Source organism: Rutilus rutilus, assembly GCF_951802725.1.
Source record: "Rutilus rutilus genome assembly, chromosome: 6".
NCBI classification, from domain to species: domain Eukaryota; kingdom Metazoa; phylum Chordata; class Actinopteri; order Cypriniformes; family Leuciscidae; genus Rutilus; species Rutilus rutilus.
The window spans coordinates 1,988,649-2,004,671 of record NC_140214.1 but is presented as its reverse complement, the minus strand read 5'-3'; the positions used below and the strand labels follow the sequence as shown (position 1 = coordinate 2,004,671).

At 37.2% G+C, this 16,023-nt stretch overlaps 1 protein-coding gene across 2 annotated transcripts in view; it reads left to right on the top strand.

The window, feature by feature from the left end:
• LOC311292254 (protein unc-13 homolog A) overlaps positions 1–16,023 on the top strand; it is a 75,230-nt gene that overhangs the window by 49,547 nt on the left and 9,660 nt on the right. Inside the window, exons 21-34 of one of the 2 annotated variants that reach the window (XR_014627699.1) lie at positions 48–201; positions 826–894; positions 1,039–1,128; positions 1,994–2,128; positions 5,164–5,291; positions 6,616–6,701; positions 7,787–7,913; positions 7,999–8,095; positions 9,332–9,475; positions 11,180–11,257; positions 11,563–11,640; positions 13,712–13,800; positions 14,619–14,765; positions 15,040–15,167. Coding sequence is in view for 1 of the 2 variants with exons in the window: in XM_084411869.1 (XP_084267995.1) it covers positions 48–201; positions 826–894; positions 1,039–1,128; positions 1,994–2,128; positions 5,164–5,291; positions 6,616–6,701; positions 7,787–7,913; positions 7,999–8,095; positions 9,332–9,475; positions 11,180–11,257; positions 11,563–11,640; positions 13,712–13,800; positions 14,619–14,765; positions 15,040–15,163 (1,546 nt within the window). In the remaining variant the exon portion in view is untranslated. The remainder of the gene's footprint in view (positions 1–47; positions 202–825; positions 895–1,038; positions 1,129–1,993; positions 2,129–5,163; positions 5,292–6,615; positions 6,702–7,786; positions 7,914–7,998; positions 8,096–9,331; positions 9,476–11,179; positions 11,258–11,562; positions 11,641–13,711; positions 13,801–14,618; positions 14,766–15,039; positions 15,168–16,023) is intronic. The other variant, XM_084411869.1, reaches the window with a different exon arrangement.

Genomic DNA, 16,023 nt, shown 5'->3' with positions numbered 1-16,023 from the left:
TAAGGCCTGTAAATGCCAGTAACCTTGTGCTCTGTGTTTGTGTTTAGGCATTTTGCATGTCTCTCCTCGAAGTACATGTGTCCCGGTGTCCCTGCGGTCATGAGCACACTTCTGGCCAACATTAACGCTTATTACGCACACACCACACAGTCCTCCAACAACGTCTCTGCCTCCGACCGCTTCGCCGCCTCCAACTTTGGGGTCAGTTCACATTTCAACCACATGAAAGCTCATTTAACTCTTGCACATCATGTTTAAAACATTGGATAGCTACAGCTGGATGCAGACAAATGACCCTCAAACACAAGTGTAGTAGATCTCAGTCTTAATAATGATTGTGTTGTTGAGTTACGCTACTGGCCAGTAAGAAATTAATACTTTTATTCAGCAATTAAATTGCTCAAAAGTGACATTACAGATATTTATAACGTTGCAAAAAATTCTTTTGAACTTTCTATTCATGTTTCACAGTTTCCACAACAAAGATGAAGCTGTTTTCAACATTGATAATAATCATAAATGTTTCTTGTGCATCAAATCATCATATTAGAATGATTTCTGAAGGATCATGTGACACTAATGACGCTGAAAATTCAGCTTTGATCACATGAATAAATTACACTTTACTATACAGTATATTCACATAGAAAACAGCTGTTTTAAATTGTAATAATATTTCAGATTTATTGTATTTTTGATCAAATAAATACAGCCTTGGTGAGCAGAAGTGATTTTTTTCATGTATATATCATGCATGTATCATGTATATATCATGTATATTTTTTTCGTGTGTATATTTTACATATGTTAACTTTTTTTTTGCAGAAAGAGAGGTTTGTGAAACTGTTGGACCAGCTGCACAACTCCCTGAGGATTGACCTCTCGATGTACAGGGTAGATTCACACATTCTCCTTTAATGAGTATCACTGTACCTTCTACACTTATACAAATGACCTCCAGATCTATTGATTACTGAAGAATTGCTGTTGTTGCAGAGTGTGTATTTGGGTTTGTAACCGTGTGTGTGTGTGTTTCAGAATAATTTTCCAGCCAGTAGTCCTGAGAGGTTGCAGGATCTGAAATCCACTGTAGATCTTCTGACCAGCATCACTTTCTTCAGAATGAAGGTTTGTTCTTTGTTTTCTTCTGGTGACAGATCTTATGCTTTCTCAGATATTCCCTTTCATGCAGTGTGTAATAAAGCTGTTTGTGAATGTAAAAGTTCTGCAGAGTTTCACAGATCAAAGTGCAGATAAATGGAAAGAAGTGATTCTGAACTGAAACGAGTCGTCAGTAATTCAGTCTCACGTCCTGCTAATTTGCATAATTCCAGCCTCTGGTCTTGATTGGCTGAACAGCGTCTCTTAGCTCCGCCCTCAAACACTGTAGTGTATCTGAGACTGGAAGAGTTGGTGTTGTTCATGTGGAGAAGACGCTGTTTTCTGCTGACAAAGCAAATCCACTTTGATGAGATCGATACGGTAAAACTCACGCCATTGTTACTGTTTGTAACACTGAGTATCAAGGGCTGAGATTCAGATATGATAATGAGCGTTTGGTTTCGACCAATCACAGCAGACTGGGCCGTCTGACCAATCAGAGCAGAGCAGCTCTCAGAAAGGCGGGGTTTAGAGAGACTGAATCTTCGAACGAACCGTTTCAGACGCTGAGAGAGAAGAGCTGATGTGCAGTGGAGATTATGAAGAAAATTGAAGTGTTTTTTGACCTTGGATGCATGTAAACCTGTTGTAGGTCTCCTTGTAGGTCTCCTTGTAGGTCTCCTGTAGGTCTCCTTGTAGGTCTCCTACAACAGGTTTACATGCATTCAGGGTAAAAAAAACACATACATTTTTTCATAATCTCCAAAACAACTTTGTGAGTAGTTAGTGTTTCGTAACTCTTCAGCAATATTTATAGGCTTTTAAACCCTCTGAATGTAAATGTAGGTCTCATATGCGAGAAGAATAACTGTTGGTCTGTGTGTGTTTTCAGGTCCAGGAACTGCAGAGTCCACCGAGAGCGAGTCAAGTCGTCAAAGACTGTGTCAAAGCGTGCCTCAACTCAACGTACGAGTACATCTTTAACAACTGCCATGAGCTCTACAGCCGAGAATATCAGAATGACCCAGTGAGTATGTGTGTGTGTGTGTGTGTGTGTGTGTACGTGTACATAAGGGCCAGGGTGGCACTGGTCAGCTGTTTTGATTGACAGCTGGTCCACCCTATCAAATGAGACGCAATCTGATCTCGGATGTCGTATTGCATGTAAAGCGCGCTCTATGAGGATAATCTCGAGATCTGCACGTCGTGTTATGTTGTGTTTGGGCAACTTTAAATATGTATATGTGTGATCTACTATGGTTTACTAATGTTTGGTGAAGCTACAAACCAAAAAGCGACCCAAAAGCCGCATGTGTTTACTCTTTACATGTGCTTGGTATTGTTTGGTCACAGCCTGAAACAATTATTCTTGTATTCTGCTAGCTGAGACTATATATGACTCAAGACTATCTGTTATGTGTGATGCTTAACATCACATTTCCAAGTAACGTCTATTTTTAATATAGGGATCATATATATTTTTTTTTACCCTTTTCTCTTTCAGCCAAAAACCGATAATGCTGTTTTTTTAGCGTGTGTGTGTGTGTGTGTGTGCGTATTCATGTATACGTGTGTAATTGCATTGAAAGTTACATGGGAGATATGGCAACGCTCAGCATGGCAGTTGTAGAAAAGTAAGTCTCGCCATTTAATTGCTTTATTGGCAAAAGCATCAAATGGTGTTTAACACAGTCCTGAAGCGCTCAAGTCCGTGATATTTTAATATCATTGTGATATTAAATCGTTTCTATTGATATTTTGAATCAGTTCTTTTTTATATATGTTTCCTGTTTTCATCTTTAATTTAGTTAAAGTTTTAGTAATTTTGTTGTTAATGTCATTTTCTTTATGTGTCTGTATAGTTCAGACACATAAAATGTATCAGTATCAGTTTTCATGTGTCAGTATCATGTATGATGTATCTGTATCAGTTTTGACACCTCAACTTTTAATTTTTCTTAAATTTTTTTGTTTATTTTGATGAATTATATTAATTATTATATATATTTTCTCTCTTGTCACTTCTTTTCTTTTCTAATTTTTATATTTCATATTTTATATTTTATTATTTTATTTGTTCAATTATTATTTGTATTATTTATTTGCTCTTTATCTCTCCTCACTACTTTTATTAAGGTTATGTTTTTAGTTCTGTTGCAATTTTGAATCTCTGTCTTGAGATGTTTAATTGCACTTTTATAATAATAATAATTACAAAAATGAGTGTTCTAGTTATTTTAATACATTAGTTAAACTTAAAATTTACGTTTTGTTATATATTCAATTTATTATTTATTTTATTTCAAGTGATAAATGATTTTTTTTAATGTATTTTAGTTATAGTTAACTATAATCCTGTCCTCTTTCTTTTTGAATGTTGTGTTGTAAACTTCAACATGTTGTTTAGAGCGTTACACTGGATGAGTTTCTCTTTGTCTCCAAACGCTGATTTTCTGCTGTTTAGTAATTCAGAGAGCGCTGAAGTTCTTCTCATGGAAAATTAAATATTGATTATGGAAGAGGTGTTGTGGCAGTTATGAATGGAGAAGAACCGCAGTGTGTCGTATGTTTATCTCTCTCTCTCTCTCTCTCTCTCTCTCTCTCTCTCTCTCGCACTGCAGAACTTTATTAGCAAGATGGAAAACACGTCTTGAGTTTCTGACACCTCATAACCGTAGCGCTGACTGATGCTCCCAGTGTGTGTGTAGATCTGAGACAATTATAGGCCGTATAAATGCACAGGAGGCATTCTCGCATTCCCTCTGCGTTATTTCTGTAATTGTCAATTTGTTTAAATGCATGTCTTTCTCCAGTAACCGTGAGCTGCTCCGCGGCAGCAAAATGTTTCTAAAAAATGATCTAAACATTCTTAAATCAAGATGCATTGACTTGAGATGCTTTTTCGAGAAGTCATGGGGTCAGAAAAATAATCTTTTTTTTCCTTTGAGTAGATTTGTCTGACCCCATCGGCAGATATTTGTTCTTGTTTTAAAGAGGCTGTGTGTAGGATTCAGAAACCCTTGTTATTAGCGACACCGGTGGCCGTTCAGTGAACTGCAGCAGCACTTTAAATTTTCCCGGCAAAAACATCCCGTCCTCAACATAAAAATCAGTCTACAGGCTTTAACCTTTAACCTAGGAAGTCGCGGAAGTTTTTTATTTTTAGTTTCTTTACAAGCTGTTCACACATTGTCAATAAAAAAAGGCAGCGGCTATTTGCAATAGATGCTATTTACACTAAGTGAAAATACTATTTTCTTTGCAATAAGTGTAAATAGTAGTTAGATGCTATTTATACTTATAAGTATTTATGTTTGAATATTTATTACAATTATTAAATGGATAATGCCTTATTGGGTCAATAAAGCTCTCCCTAACCCTAACCGATAAACACTTAATTATTAAACACTTTATTTCCACTTATATTTTCTTCATTATTATTGAGAATAAATGCTCATCCAGACGTCAGGGGGCGGAGTTAGTGTAAATAGCCTCTGCCAACAAGGCGGGGGAAAAAAGTGATTAATACAGTGATTAAAACAACCCAAGGGCTGGGTAAATATAGGACAGAACACATGTTGGGTTAATTTTACCCAGCAAATTGGGTTGTTTATTTAACCTAGCATAATGGGTTGATTTAACCCGTCATACTCGGTTGATTAATTTTTACTTAATTTTTACTAGTCTTAGTACTAGCTTTTAAAAAAAAACATTTTTTTACTTTTACATACATAATGTAATGTTTACGGATCAACTTAATCCTCAAAAAAAAATAAAAAAAAATAATAATACTCCACACAACCACTGGTTTGCATGATAATTCCTTCATTTTTGATCGGTTTTATAGTATGGACGTTTAAGCATAAACTAATTTTGATTAATTCCTCAGAAAAGTTCTTATCCTATATCGTTTTGCTTCCCAAGTAAATGTGTCTTGATTAAAGAACGTTTACATGTTTGTACTGGAAAACAAGTAAAAGCTCATCAGTTTTTGCAGTGCAGGTGTTTTGTGGTGTTGGTATATTTGACATGAGCGTAACTCTTGTTTGTGGTCTCATCCAGGCGAAGACGGTTCCTCCTGAAGAACAGGGACCGAGCGTAAAGAACCTGGACTTCTGGTCCAAACTCATCACCCTCATCGTTTCCATTATAGAGGAGGACAAGAACTCCTACACGCCCTGTCTGAACCAGTGAGTGTGTGTTCATCCCAAGTATTCGGTCTCTCTCTTGAATCAAACACTGAAGTGACTTAAACTGCAGTTCATCGACTGGCCACTAGAGACCGGCTGCAGAAGAGAGTCAATCCCATAGACCCCCATGTTAAAATGCCCAACTTTACAGCAGAAAAAAACATGTTTACAGCCTGGTACAGAAAGTGGTTTTGGTCAATATAGCTAATTTTGCCCTTCATGACGACTGTGAGGGGGGTGAATTTTTGTATAACTCATCCGTTTTAATTATATTAAGCCTCAAAGTTCTGCATAATTAAGGGCTTGGTCACTTGAATGATGGGTGGATTGCCGCTGATGTCACTACTAGCAGTTTGTTAGCGTCACGTCACCTCAGCTAATCCGCCTCGCTGCACATTTTGGTTTATCCGGGAGTGACGCGCGGCCAAGATGGCGGCGGCCGGCTCCGCCCACTTCATGCTTTAAAAATGCTCTTCAGAAACCAACGGGTGACGTCACGCACACTACGCCCATATTTTTATTTAAAGTCTATGGTTCAGAGCCGAGATGATGATGCTGAAAATTTGGGTTCTGAATTTGAAGTTGATATCACAAAACTTGAGGTTTAAGACCTAATTTATAGGGGTGTAACAATATATTTTGTCACAATATATCACAATACAAAAATGCAACAATATGTATCGTGGATAGTGACAATAAATATTGTGGATAGTTCACCCAAGATAAAAACTACTGTGTGAGAAAAAAATTCAAGTTTACAGAGTTTTAGTGTCAGTACTACATTAAACTACTATATATAATGTTGAATATAATGTATAATAATGCAATGGGGGAATATGTGTGTGTCCTGATAATGCCAAATGTCTGATATTGCCAGTAAAATGTGGCCTACATTATTTTAAATATATCTAATCAGTGAAAGAGTTCATATTCATCTCAAATAATTCTGTATTTTCATCTTCATAATCATGAATATTGTTATTCTGGTGTCTCTATTGTCCTGTGCTTTGGGTTTCAGCACCAAGTCCGAGTCTATTCATTTACACACACAATGCAATATCAAATTTAGCATTTTAATCAACAGTACATTTTTTGTTAACCTTTTATAATATGTCTTGGAGTATCGCAATAATATCGTATCGTGAGTTCAGTATCGTGATCTGTATTGAATCGTTACACACCTACTAATTTATGATGATTACTAAAGTAAAAAAGTGCACGGACAGTTCCCAACGGTTGAAGTGATGTACTAGAATTAAGCAGCTGATATGAATGAAGCTGAGGGAAACATATCCATGCGTGGTGTGTGTGTTTGGTTGTGCAGGTTCCCTCAGGAGCTGAACGTGGGGAAGATCAGTGCCGAGGTGATGTGGAACATGTTTGCTCAGGATATGAAGTACGCTATGGAAGGTAAACGGACACATACTGAATGTCGGATCCTCATATGAGTGTTGTGTTTACGTTTCAGTGATGAAGTGTGCAAAGAAGGTGTGAAGGTACATGCAGAGTTTAACTTTAGCATGAGGACTTATTAAACTCTTTTTCTGGTACGTAATATTAGCGCTAACTCTCTAGCACAACTGACTCTTCGAGGGCTAATTTGCATGAACTGCTATAGCCAATAAGAACACAGCATACGTTGTCCCTGGCGTGTGATTGGTTCATAGCAGAACGTTAGAACATTAATTGTTATTTTCTCTCGTCACTATGCTAATGTTGTTTTAGTTTTGTCGTAATTTGAGGTTTGTTTGAATCTGCCTTTTTTTTTTACTTGTTTTTATTTATTTTTTACATTTTTATTTTATTTTATTTTTTTATAAAAATACAATGTGCAATTATTTCTTTAGCTTATATTATTTGTGATTTATTTATTGTTTATTATTTAGTTCTGTTTTAATTTTCTGCTTTATGTGAATGTCTGTCTTGAGAAGTTTAAGTTTTTTCTATTATTTATTTGTATTGTATTTATTTATTTACTTATTTTTTGTTTTGTTTACTTTTTAAAATATACATTTATCTATTTATTTTTATTAATTTTATTTATTTATTTATTTATATTAATTAATATTATTTGTGATTTATTTATTTATTGTTTTTTTCTATATTTATTTACTTTTTAAAATGTACATTAATCTATTTATTTTTATTTATTATATTAATTGTTATTATATGTGATTTATTAAATTTTTTTATTATTTTCTTCTCTCTTCTATTCTAGTATTCTCTGCTTGAATCTCTGTCTTAAAATCTTTATTTTTCTGTTATTAATTTATATTCTTATTTGATTGTTTATCTATTATTTGATTATTATATGATTTATTTATTAACTTGTTTCTCTCTTCACGTCTTTGTTTTGGCTCTATTGTAATCTGAGGTTTAATTGCATTTTTCTAAGAAAGAAGTGAGTTTTAAAAGGGCTGGGAATCAAACTCCACTTCTCAAGTCTCATCTGTGCTGAATATCCTGTTTTCTGTGATCTACTCTCTGTCTCTCAGAGCACGAGAAGCAGCGGCTGTGCAAGAGCGCCGATTACATGAACCTGCACTTCAAGGTGAAGTGGCTCTACAACGAATACTGCAAGGAGCTGCTGTACTTCCAGGACCGTGTGCCGGAGTACCCGGCGTAAGAACGTTTGTGGACTGTGCTAGTGTGTGTCTCTGAGGAGGAATCTGTCAGCATCTGACCTGCTTTATCTCTGTCTGGACAGATGGTTTGAGCCCTTCGTGATCCTGTGGCTGGATGAGAACGAGGAAGTTTCCAGAGATTTCCTGCATGGCGCTCTGGTCAGGGACGCAAAGGACGGGGTAAATATCATCGTAGTCTTTTATCTAGTCCAATTAGCCTGAAATATTCATAAACACTGACCACAAACTTGTGCAGAAGCAATTCGGGAGACCTGAGTTTAAATAAAAAATATATACAGTATATGCGAATGACACTTACAGTGTACATGAAAGTTTTTATTTACACAATGAAACATCAAGATTTTTAACAAGACTCATATAGAAACGTAGACAGCCACTATTAGGGTGATGCACATATGTAAATATATCAATTAGAATAAAAAATCCCCCAAAAATCCCACATTTTATCCCATAAAACTCATCTTTGATCACCAAAATTACATATTTAAAGTTTTCTCCTTGAAAAGATTCTTCATGTTTTAAAATGTCTTGAGTGTAACTCGACACCCTTGCCTCATTTAGTATGCGCGGCTCTATGAATATGCAAATGAGCCCCGCCTCCACTCACTCACTCAGCTCAGAGATCCACTGGTTGACGATCACACGTTGATCTGATTGGTTACAAGGTAGTTTGTGACGTCAGAAACACCAGCGATTTCAAAGCGTGTTTTTGAGACTGTCTTTGGTTCACTGCAGTTTTAAGGAGGAAATACTCAGCAATGGTGTCGACTTATGAATTTACACATGCTTTGTCTTAAAGCATATTAAAAACACCACACAGACATATAAACTACATTAAAAGCTGGATTTTCACCACAGGGGGACTTTATAATTTATGTATTATGTCTAATATTTCTTAGACAAACGCTTCTTATTTAATTCAAGGATTCCCAAACTTCCTCCCTGAGATTTGAAGTTAATATTTAAATAATTTAACAACTCATTTGCATACTGCAACAAATTAAATGTCCACTCTGGTTTATCAGTACAAATATCTAAACATTCTTAAATCAAGAAACATTTACTTGAAATGGGAAATGACTGAAGATATTAAGTCTTTATATTAAGAGTATTTGCTCAAAACAAGAAAAAATATCTGCCAATGATTTATTGCTATTTCTTCATTTTTTTTAAAGCACAAACTCACTTCATTTTGATACGTTTCATACGACAAAACGTCATTTTGCTTCTCCGGTAAATGCATCTTGATTTATAAATGTTTAGATATTTGTATTGTAAATATACTGGAAGGAAGATACTGGTTCTCAATGCTCACGACATGCAGATAAACAAATAAAACCTTGTGTTTCATATTTTAAAATGATTTATTTCGCTTGTTTCGTGATTGGCCTGCAGTTCCAGCCGACGTCGGAGCACGCGCTCTTCTCCTGTTCGGTGGTGGACGTCTTCTCTCAGCTCAACCAGAGCTTCGAGATCATCAGGAAGCTGGAGTGTCCCGATCCTCAGATCGTTGGGAATTACATGAAGAGGTTTGCTAAGGTGACACGCGTGAATTACTGGGACGTGTTTCATTCAGTCAGTCCAGCATCACTATTATTATTGGTCATACCTCTCGCACTAAACATTAAAGTGCCTCTATTATGCTTTCTCAGATATTCCCTTTCATGCAGTGTGTAATAAAGCTGTTTGTGAATGTAAAAGTTCTGCAGAGTTTCACAGATCAAAGTGCAGATAAATGGAAAGAAGTGATTCTGAACTGAAACGAGTCGTCAGTAATTCAGTCTCGCTTCCTGCTGAACTTGTGTAGGTTTGGAGCTAATTTGCATAATGCCAGCCTCTGGTCTTGATTGGCTGAACAGCGTCTCTTAGCTCCGCCCTCAAACACTGTAGTGTATCTGAGACTGGAAGAGTTGGTGTTGTTCATGTGGAGAAGACGCTGTTTTCTGCTGACAAAGCAAATCCACTTTGATGAGATTAATACGGTAAAACTCACGCCATCGTTACTGTTCGTATCACTGAGTATCAAGAGCTGAGATTCAGATATGATAATGAGCGTTTGGTTTCTGACCAATCACAGCAGACTGGGCCGTCTGACCAATCAGAGCAGAGCTGCTCTCAGAGAGGCGGGGTTTAGAGAGACTGAATCTTCGAACGAACCGTTTCAGACGCTGAGAGAGAACAGCTGATGCTGCAGTGGAGATTATGAAGACAATTAAAGTGGTTTTGATCTTGGATGCATGTAAACCTGTTGTAGGAGACTCCTTATTTTAGATAAGAAACCTTTAAATGGTATAATAAGCCTTATTTATTTCTATAGCGATTTATACAATAAAGATTGTTTCACAGTAATAAACAGGAAATTGACAGAATCAATGACAAATTTCAGGAGTGACAACCACATTTAAATATGGAAAGTGAATCACCTAAATTGTCATTCCGTGTGTATACGGAAGACAACTCGCTCCCGAAATTGTAATGATTGACACTGGTAACCATAGCAACGTTCTGGCATCCCAGCTAACATAAGTATCCCATTAACGTTTTTTATGTGCTCTGAACGTTCAGTTTTCAAAATATTTTTTCTTGGTTCTGCAAACGTCAACGAAACATTCCATTTTGTCATTCTTCAAACATTACGGGATTGTTACTTTTGAATGTTCTCTGAACATTCCGAAACAAGTTACATTTAAAAATTGCTCGATGAACGTCCAACCGAAACTTTTCAGAAAAAGAGCTCCATGAACGATGTAATAATAATGTTTTTGTGCCAATGATTTGAGAACATTATTAAAGACCAGATCATTTTGAATGTACGTTTTATTTCTATTAACCTTACTGGAATAAAGTTTGTTTATAACTTCTGAGATCGTCGCCTGTTTTGACCAAATTAATATGACAATGACCAAAAACTCTATGTTCTGCAATTTTGCATTTACAAGCGTATTTGGACTTGTTTGGATTTGGCTCATAAAGCAATCAAGTTTGTGGAGTTGTTGAAATGGGCAGATGTGGGTTGCGATTAATTGTGTGTCACTCCTGAACTGTGTGTGTACAGAACGGGAATAAGCACTTAAATGTGAACTGATGACTGCATTTATCTGCTTATGCAAATTCATGAAATAAGTCACATTCTGCTGTAAAGCAGCTCTAAAAGACAATAATGTCATGTTAGTGTATTAAAGTTCAGTGTTTGTGAGACATGAAATATTCCTCTGATCATGTGACTGTTTTTCCTTCTCTCAGACCATTGGAAATGTTCTTCTGTCTTACGCTGACATCATTACCAAGGATTTTCCCACTCACTGCAAGAAGGAGAAAGTGGTGCGTCACATTTATGCATTTACACTTATAATAGGCTCATAATAAAAACTCTTGGGATGTGTCTGCTAGTGAGCTATTAGATGGAGATATAGTAATTAGCTGAGTGACTCTCAGAGGAAGACACACACACACACACACACACACACACACACACACACACACACACACACTCAGCTCACACGACTATGAAGTTTTCACATTTAACACTATTCGTTGCTTTCTGTTGCTGCAGGGATTTCTGTAATAGCTTGTGTGTGTGTGTGTGTGTTAATGTTATTTAACTTCCTCTACTCTGTTATTTTCAGCCTTGCATCATAATTAATAATATCCAGCAGCTGCGAGTCCAGTTGGAGAAGATGTTTGAGGCGATGGGAGGGAAAGGCGTGAGTTCATGCACACATTAACACTTTAAAACATGCCAGCTTGAAGATTTGTGAAGTCACATGATGCTTTGTGTGAAGATTTTTTTATTTTTTTTTATAATTTTTGGTTATGAAATAAGTCTCTTATTCTTATCCAAGGCTGCATTTATTTGATCAAAAATACAGTAAAAATTGTGAAATATTATTCTAATGTAAATCATCTGTTTTCTATGTGAATATATAGTAAAGTGTAATTTATTCCTGTGATCAAAGCTGGATGTTCAGCATCATTACTCCAGTCTTCAGTGTCACATGATCCTTCACAAATCACTCTAATATGATGATTTGCTGCTCGAGAAACATTTCTCATTATTATCAATGTTGAAAACAGCTTCATATTTTTGTGGAAACCGTGATACATTTTAGTTTTCAGGATTCTTTGATCAAAACAACAGCATTTATTTGAAATGGAAGTTTTTGTAACATTATTAACGTCACTTTTGATTAAAATCATGCTTCCCTGCTAACTAAAAATATTAATTTCTTTTAAAAAAACACCCCAAACTTTTGAACGGTAGTTTATATTTAAATAAGGTGCGTCAGGATATAACTCGATGTCAATAATACCAAACATCATTGGTTCTGACATGTCTTGAAACTGGATATGACAAACCAAATTGAAGTATATGAAAGTGCAGATGAGATATGAGATCTCTTATACACGGCGTCATATTCCTCTGCATCATGTGGAAGCAATCGTGGTTTTGTCAGTAAATACATTAAAAATAAATAACAAAGTAATGCATATTACAGGTTCAGAAATCCATATTCTCAGCACTGTTTTCATTCATCAAACAGCAGAGTCTCGTCTCTCCTGTTCTGTTCATCCGTAAATCTCTCACATTTAGCAACTTTTCCATCATCCATCTTTCATCCCGTCTATTCTCGCATAAAACATTCCCACGCTCCGTCTTTAGCGCAATCTCTGACTTATACACAGCTCATTATTCTTGCCTTCTCACGACATTTGCATTGACGTCATGCATCATTTACGACCGATCTCGTAAATGCTCCCAGATTAACATATTTATGACGTAATTCATAATTCATACGTATTGTAAATGTTGTGTGATTCACAGCAAACACATTTCCTTGGATTCCCATTACTCACAGAATATTCAATAAATTTACAGCAAATTCTCTCAGCGCATACTAATAAAGACTGGCTGGATTTCACAAAGAGTTCAGTGTTAAAGAGATGCCATTGGCTGGAGCGGCATGATGTCATCAGAGTGCATGTTATGAAAGTCAGGTCACAATACAGATTCACAGTGATAAACAGGAAAATCACTGTTGATATTGTAAAAGAAAAGCAGCTCTACAGAAGACAATAGTGTCATTATTCATCTCAATTCAGGTTAATAATAGTGTCAACAATAGTGTCATAATTCAGCTCAGTTTGGTTCTGATCTGCAGTCAAATCAATCATATTTTCTAAATATGAATTGTCTTTTAACCCTTTAGAACCTGAAGCTAAAATAGGTGTTTTTCACATATTTGGATTTTTTGACTGTAAAATGCGTGCACACACTTCATGCTTAGATACGTGAAAGAGTAACGGCCATCCGCTTCCCAAGTTTCATTAAAAATCATCCCAATCCCCTCTTCTGCTGTCTAACACTTCTTTCTCCATGTATTTGTTCGTTTCTTTTATTACTTTATGCAATCCAAAACACTCTAACCTGCCGCGCTTCGTATCTCTCTGTTCAAATCCTTCCTTCCTGCGCTGCTGTCATTTGCAGACGGAAAGCATGACATTACCGTAATAAGCCGTATATTGCCGAAAAGCGCATGTTGTCTACTGTCAGGGGCAATTTGAATGGTTTTGATAGTGCAAACGGTTGAAGAGTTACGGTCAAATGAATACAGCTTGCTGGTGTGTGTCGGCGACGACACAGCCGGTTTTAAAGGGTTAAACCTCAACTAAGCAAGTTGAAGTTTTTACTACAGCTTCAAGTAAAAATAGCAAATCAGACTTTGATAACTATATCTAATGATACTCATAATTATGATTATTTTATTTTTTTTGCAGTTAAATGTGGAGGCCAGTGACTTCCTGAAGGATCTACAAATCAAACTGAATAACGTGATGGATGATCTCAGCAGGGTTTTTGCCGTGAGGTTGGTTTGGGGGTTTTGGAGTATTTGTGGGTTCAAAGTTCTAGAAGTTAAAATCCTATTTATGTTCTTAACAGAGAATTTTTTTTTTTGTAGTATTATGTTTTTAAATTAAAAAAGTGTGCCTATTATGCTTTCTCACATATTCCCTTTCATGCAGTGTGTAATAAAGCTGTTTGTGAATGTAAAAGTTCTGCAGAGTTTCACAGATCAAAGTGCAGATAAATGGAAAGAAGTGATTCTGAACTGAAACGAGTCGTCAGTAATTCAGTCCCACTTGGAACTAATTTGCATAATTCCAGCCTCTGGTCTTGATTGGCTGAACAGCGTCTCTTAACTCCGCCCTCAAACACTGTAGTGTATCTGAGACTGGAAGAGTTGGTGTTGTTCATGTGGAGAAGACGCTGGTTTCTGCTGACAAAGCAAATCCACTTTGATGAGATCGATCCGGTAAAACTCACGCCATCGTTACTGTTCGTATCACTGAGTATCAAGAGCTGAGATTCAGATATGATAATTAGTGTTTGATTTCGACCAATCACAGCAGACTGGGCCGTCTGACCAATCAGAGCAGAGCAGCTCTCAGAAAGGCGGGGTTTAGAGAGACTGAATCTTCAAACGAACCGTTTCAGATGCTGAGAGAGAAGAGCTGATGTGCAGTGGAGATTATGATGAAAATAAAAGTGATTTTTGATCTTGGATGCGTGTAAACCTGTTGTAGGAGACTCCAAAACAACATTAAATAGGGGCACTTTAAAATCCGAACTCTTTGTGCAGTACATTATAAGGTAATTGTCTCTAAACACCACGGTTCTCTGTAGTTTCCAGCCGCACATCGAGGAGAGTGTGAAGGAGATGGGGGATATCCTGAGTCAGGTGAAGGGAGCGGTTCCTGCCAACGGGAACGGCGGTTTAGCTCAGGACGCCGACAACGTCCTGCAACCCATCATGGACTTCCTCGACAGCAAGTGAGCAATGCATTCATTAACATGACTTCAAGAGGAGAGTTTTCACACACTATACAATTCAAATGTCATTCAAATTAAATCAGCTTGGATTTGATCATAATAAGGATGTCTGTGAGTTTGTGTGTTAATAATGATGTCTGTGTGTTTGTGTGTTAATGATGATGATGTCTGTGTGTGTGTGTTAATAATGATGATGTCTGTGTGTGTGTGTTAATAATGATGATGTCTGTGTGTTTGTGTGTTAATGATGATGATGTCTGTGTTCTTCTGTCAGTCTGACTCTGTTCGCTAAGATCTGTGAGAAGACGGTTCTCAAGCGAGTGTTGAAGGAACTGTGGAAACTGGTGATGAACACCATGGAGAAGACCATCGTCCTGCCGCCACTGACCGACCAAACGGTGTGTGTTCAGCATATACACTCACTCACTCACTCACTCACTCACTCACTCACTCACTCACTCACTCACACACACACACACACACACTCACACACACACACACTCACTCACTCACTCACATACTCACAGTCACACACACACACACACACACACACACACACACACACACACACACACACACACTCACTCACTCACTCACTCACACACACACACACACACACACACACACACACACTCACACTCACACACTCACTCACACACTCATACTCACAGTCACACACACACACACACACACACACACACACACACACACACGTACACACACACACACACACACACACACACACACACTCACTCACTCACTCACACACACACACACACACACACACACACACACACACACACATCTCCATTAGCTGTAGCTCATCAGTAGGGCTGTCACTTTATGTTCGAAAATCGATTGCACAATCGGCCGGACCAGCCAACGCAAGTTTTGAAAACGAAAATAGGGACGGCCTAAAAATATTTTAACGGCCTTCTCTCGCGTCCAGCTCGTCATGATACGCCCGCAGCGAACGCACGTCACACAGTGACTGCAGACTCTGACACACACACATAACAGTAAATTATACTTCTGGATAATGTGTGTCTTTTATTTTACTACAAAACTGTAATTCTGCCGGTGTTCAGACAGTCTCATGCACACAGACACAGGTTCGGACTACGGGCTACAGTCGTCTACGGAGGCGAAATCTGTTAGACATTTGTAATGGTAAACTCAGCTATGCTGAAGCCTGCAGTGATGTTGGTCACTGATGTTATGGCAGTCCACTCTGATTATTGTTTTCGAGACTGTTGCA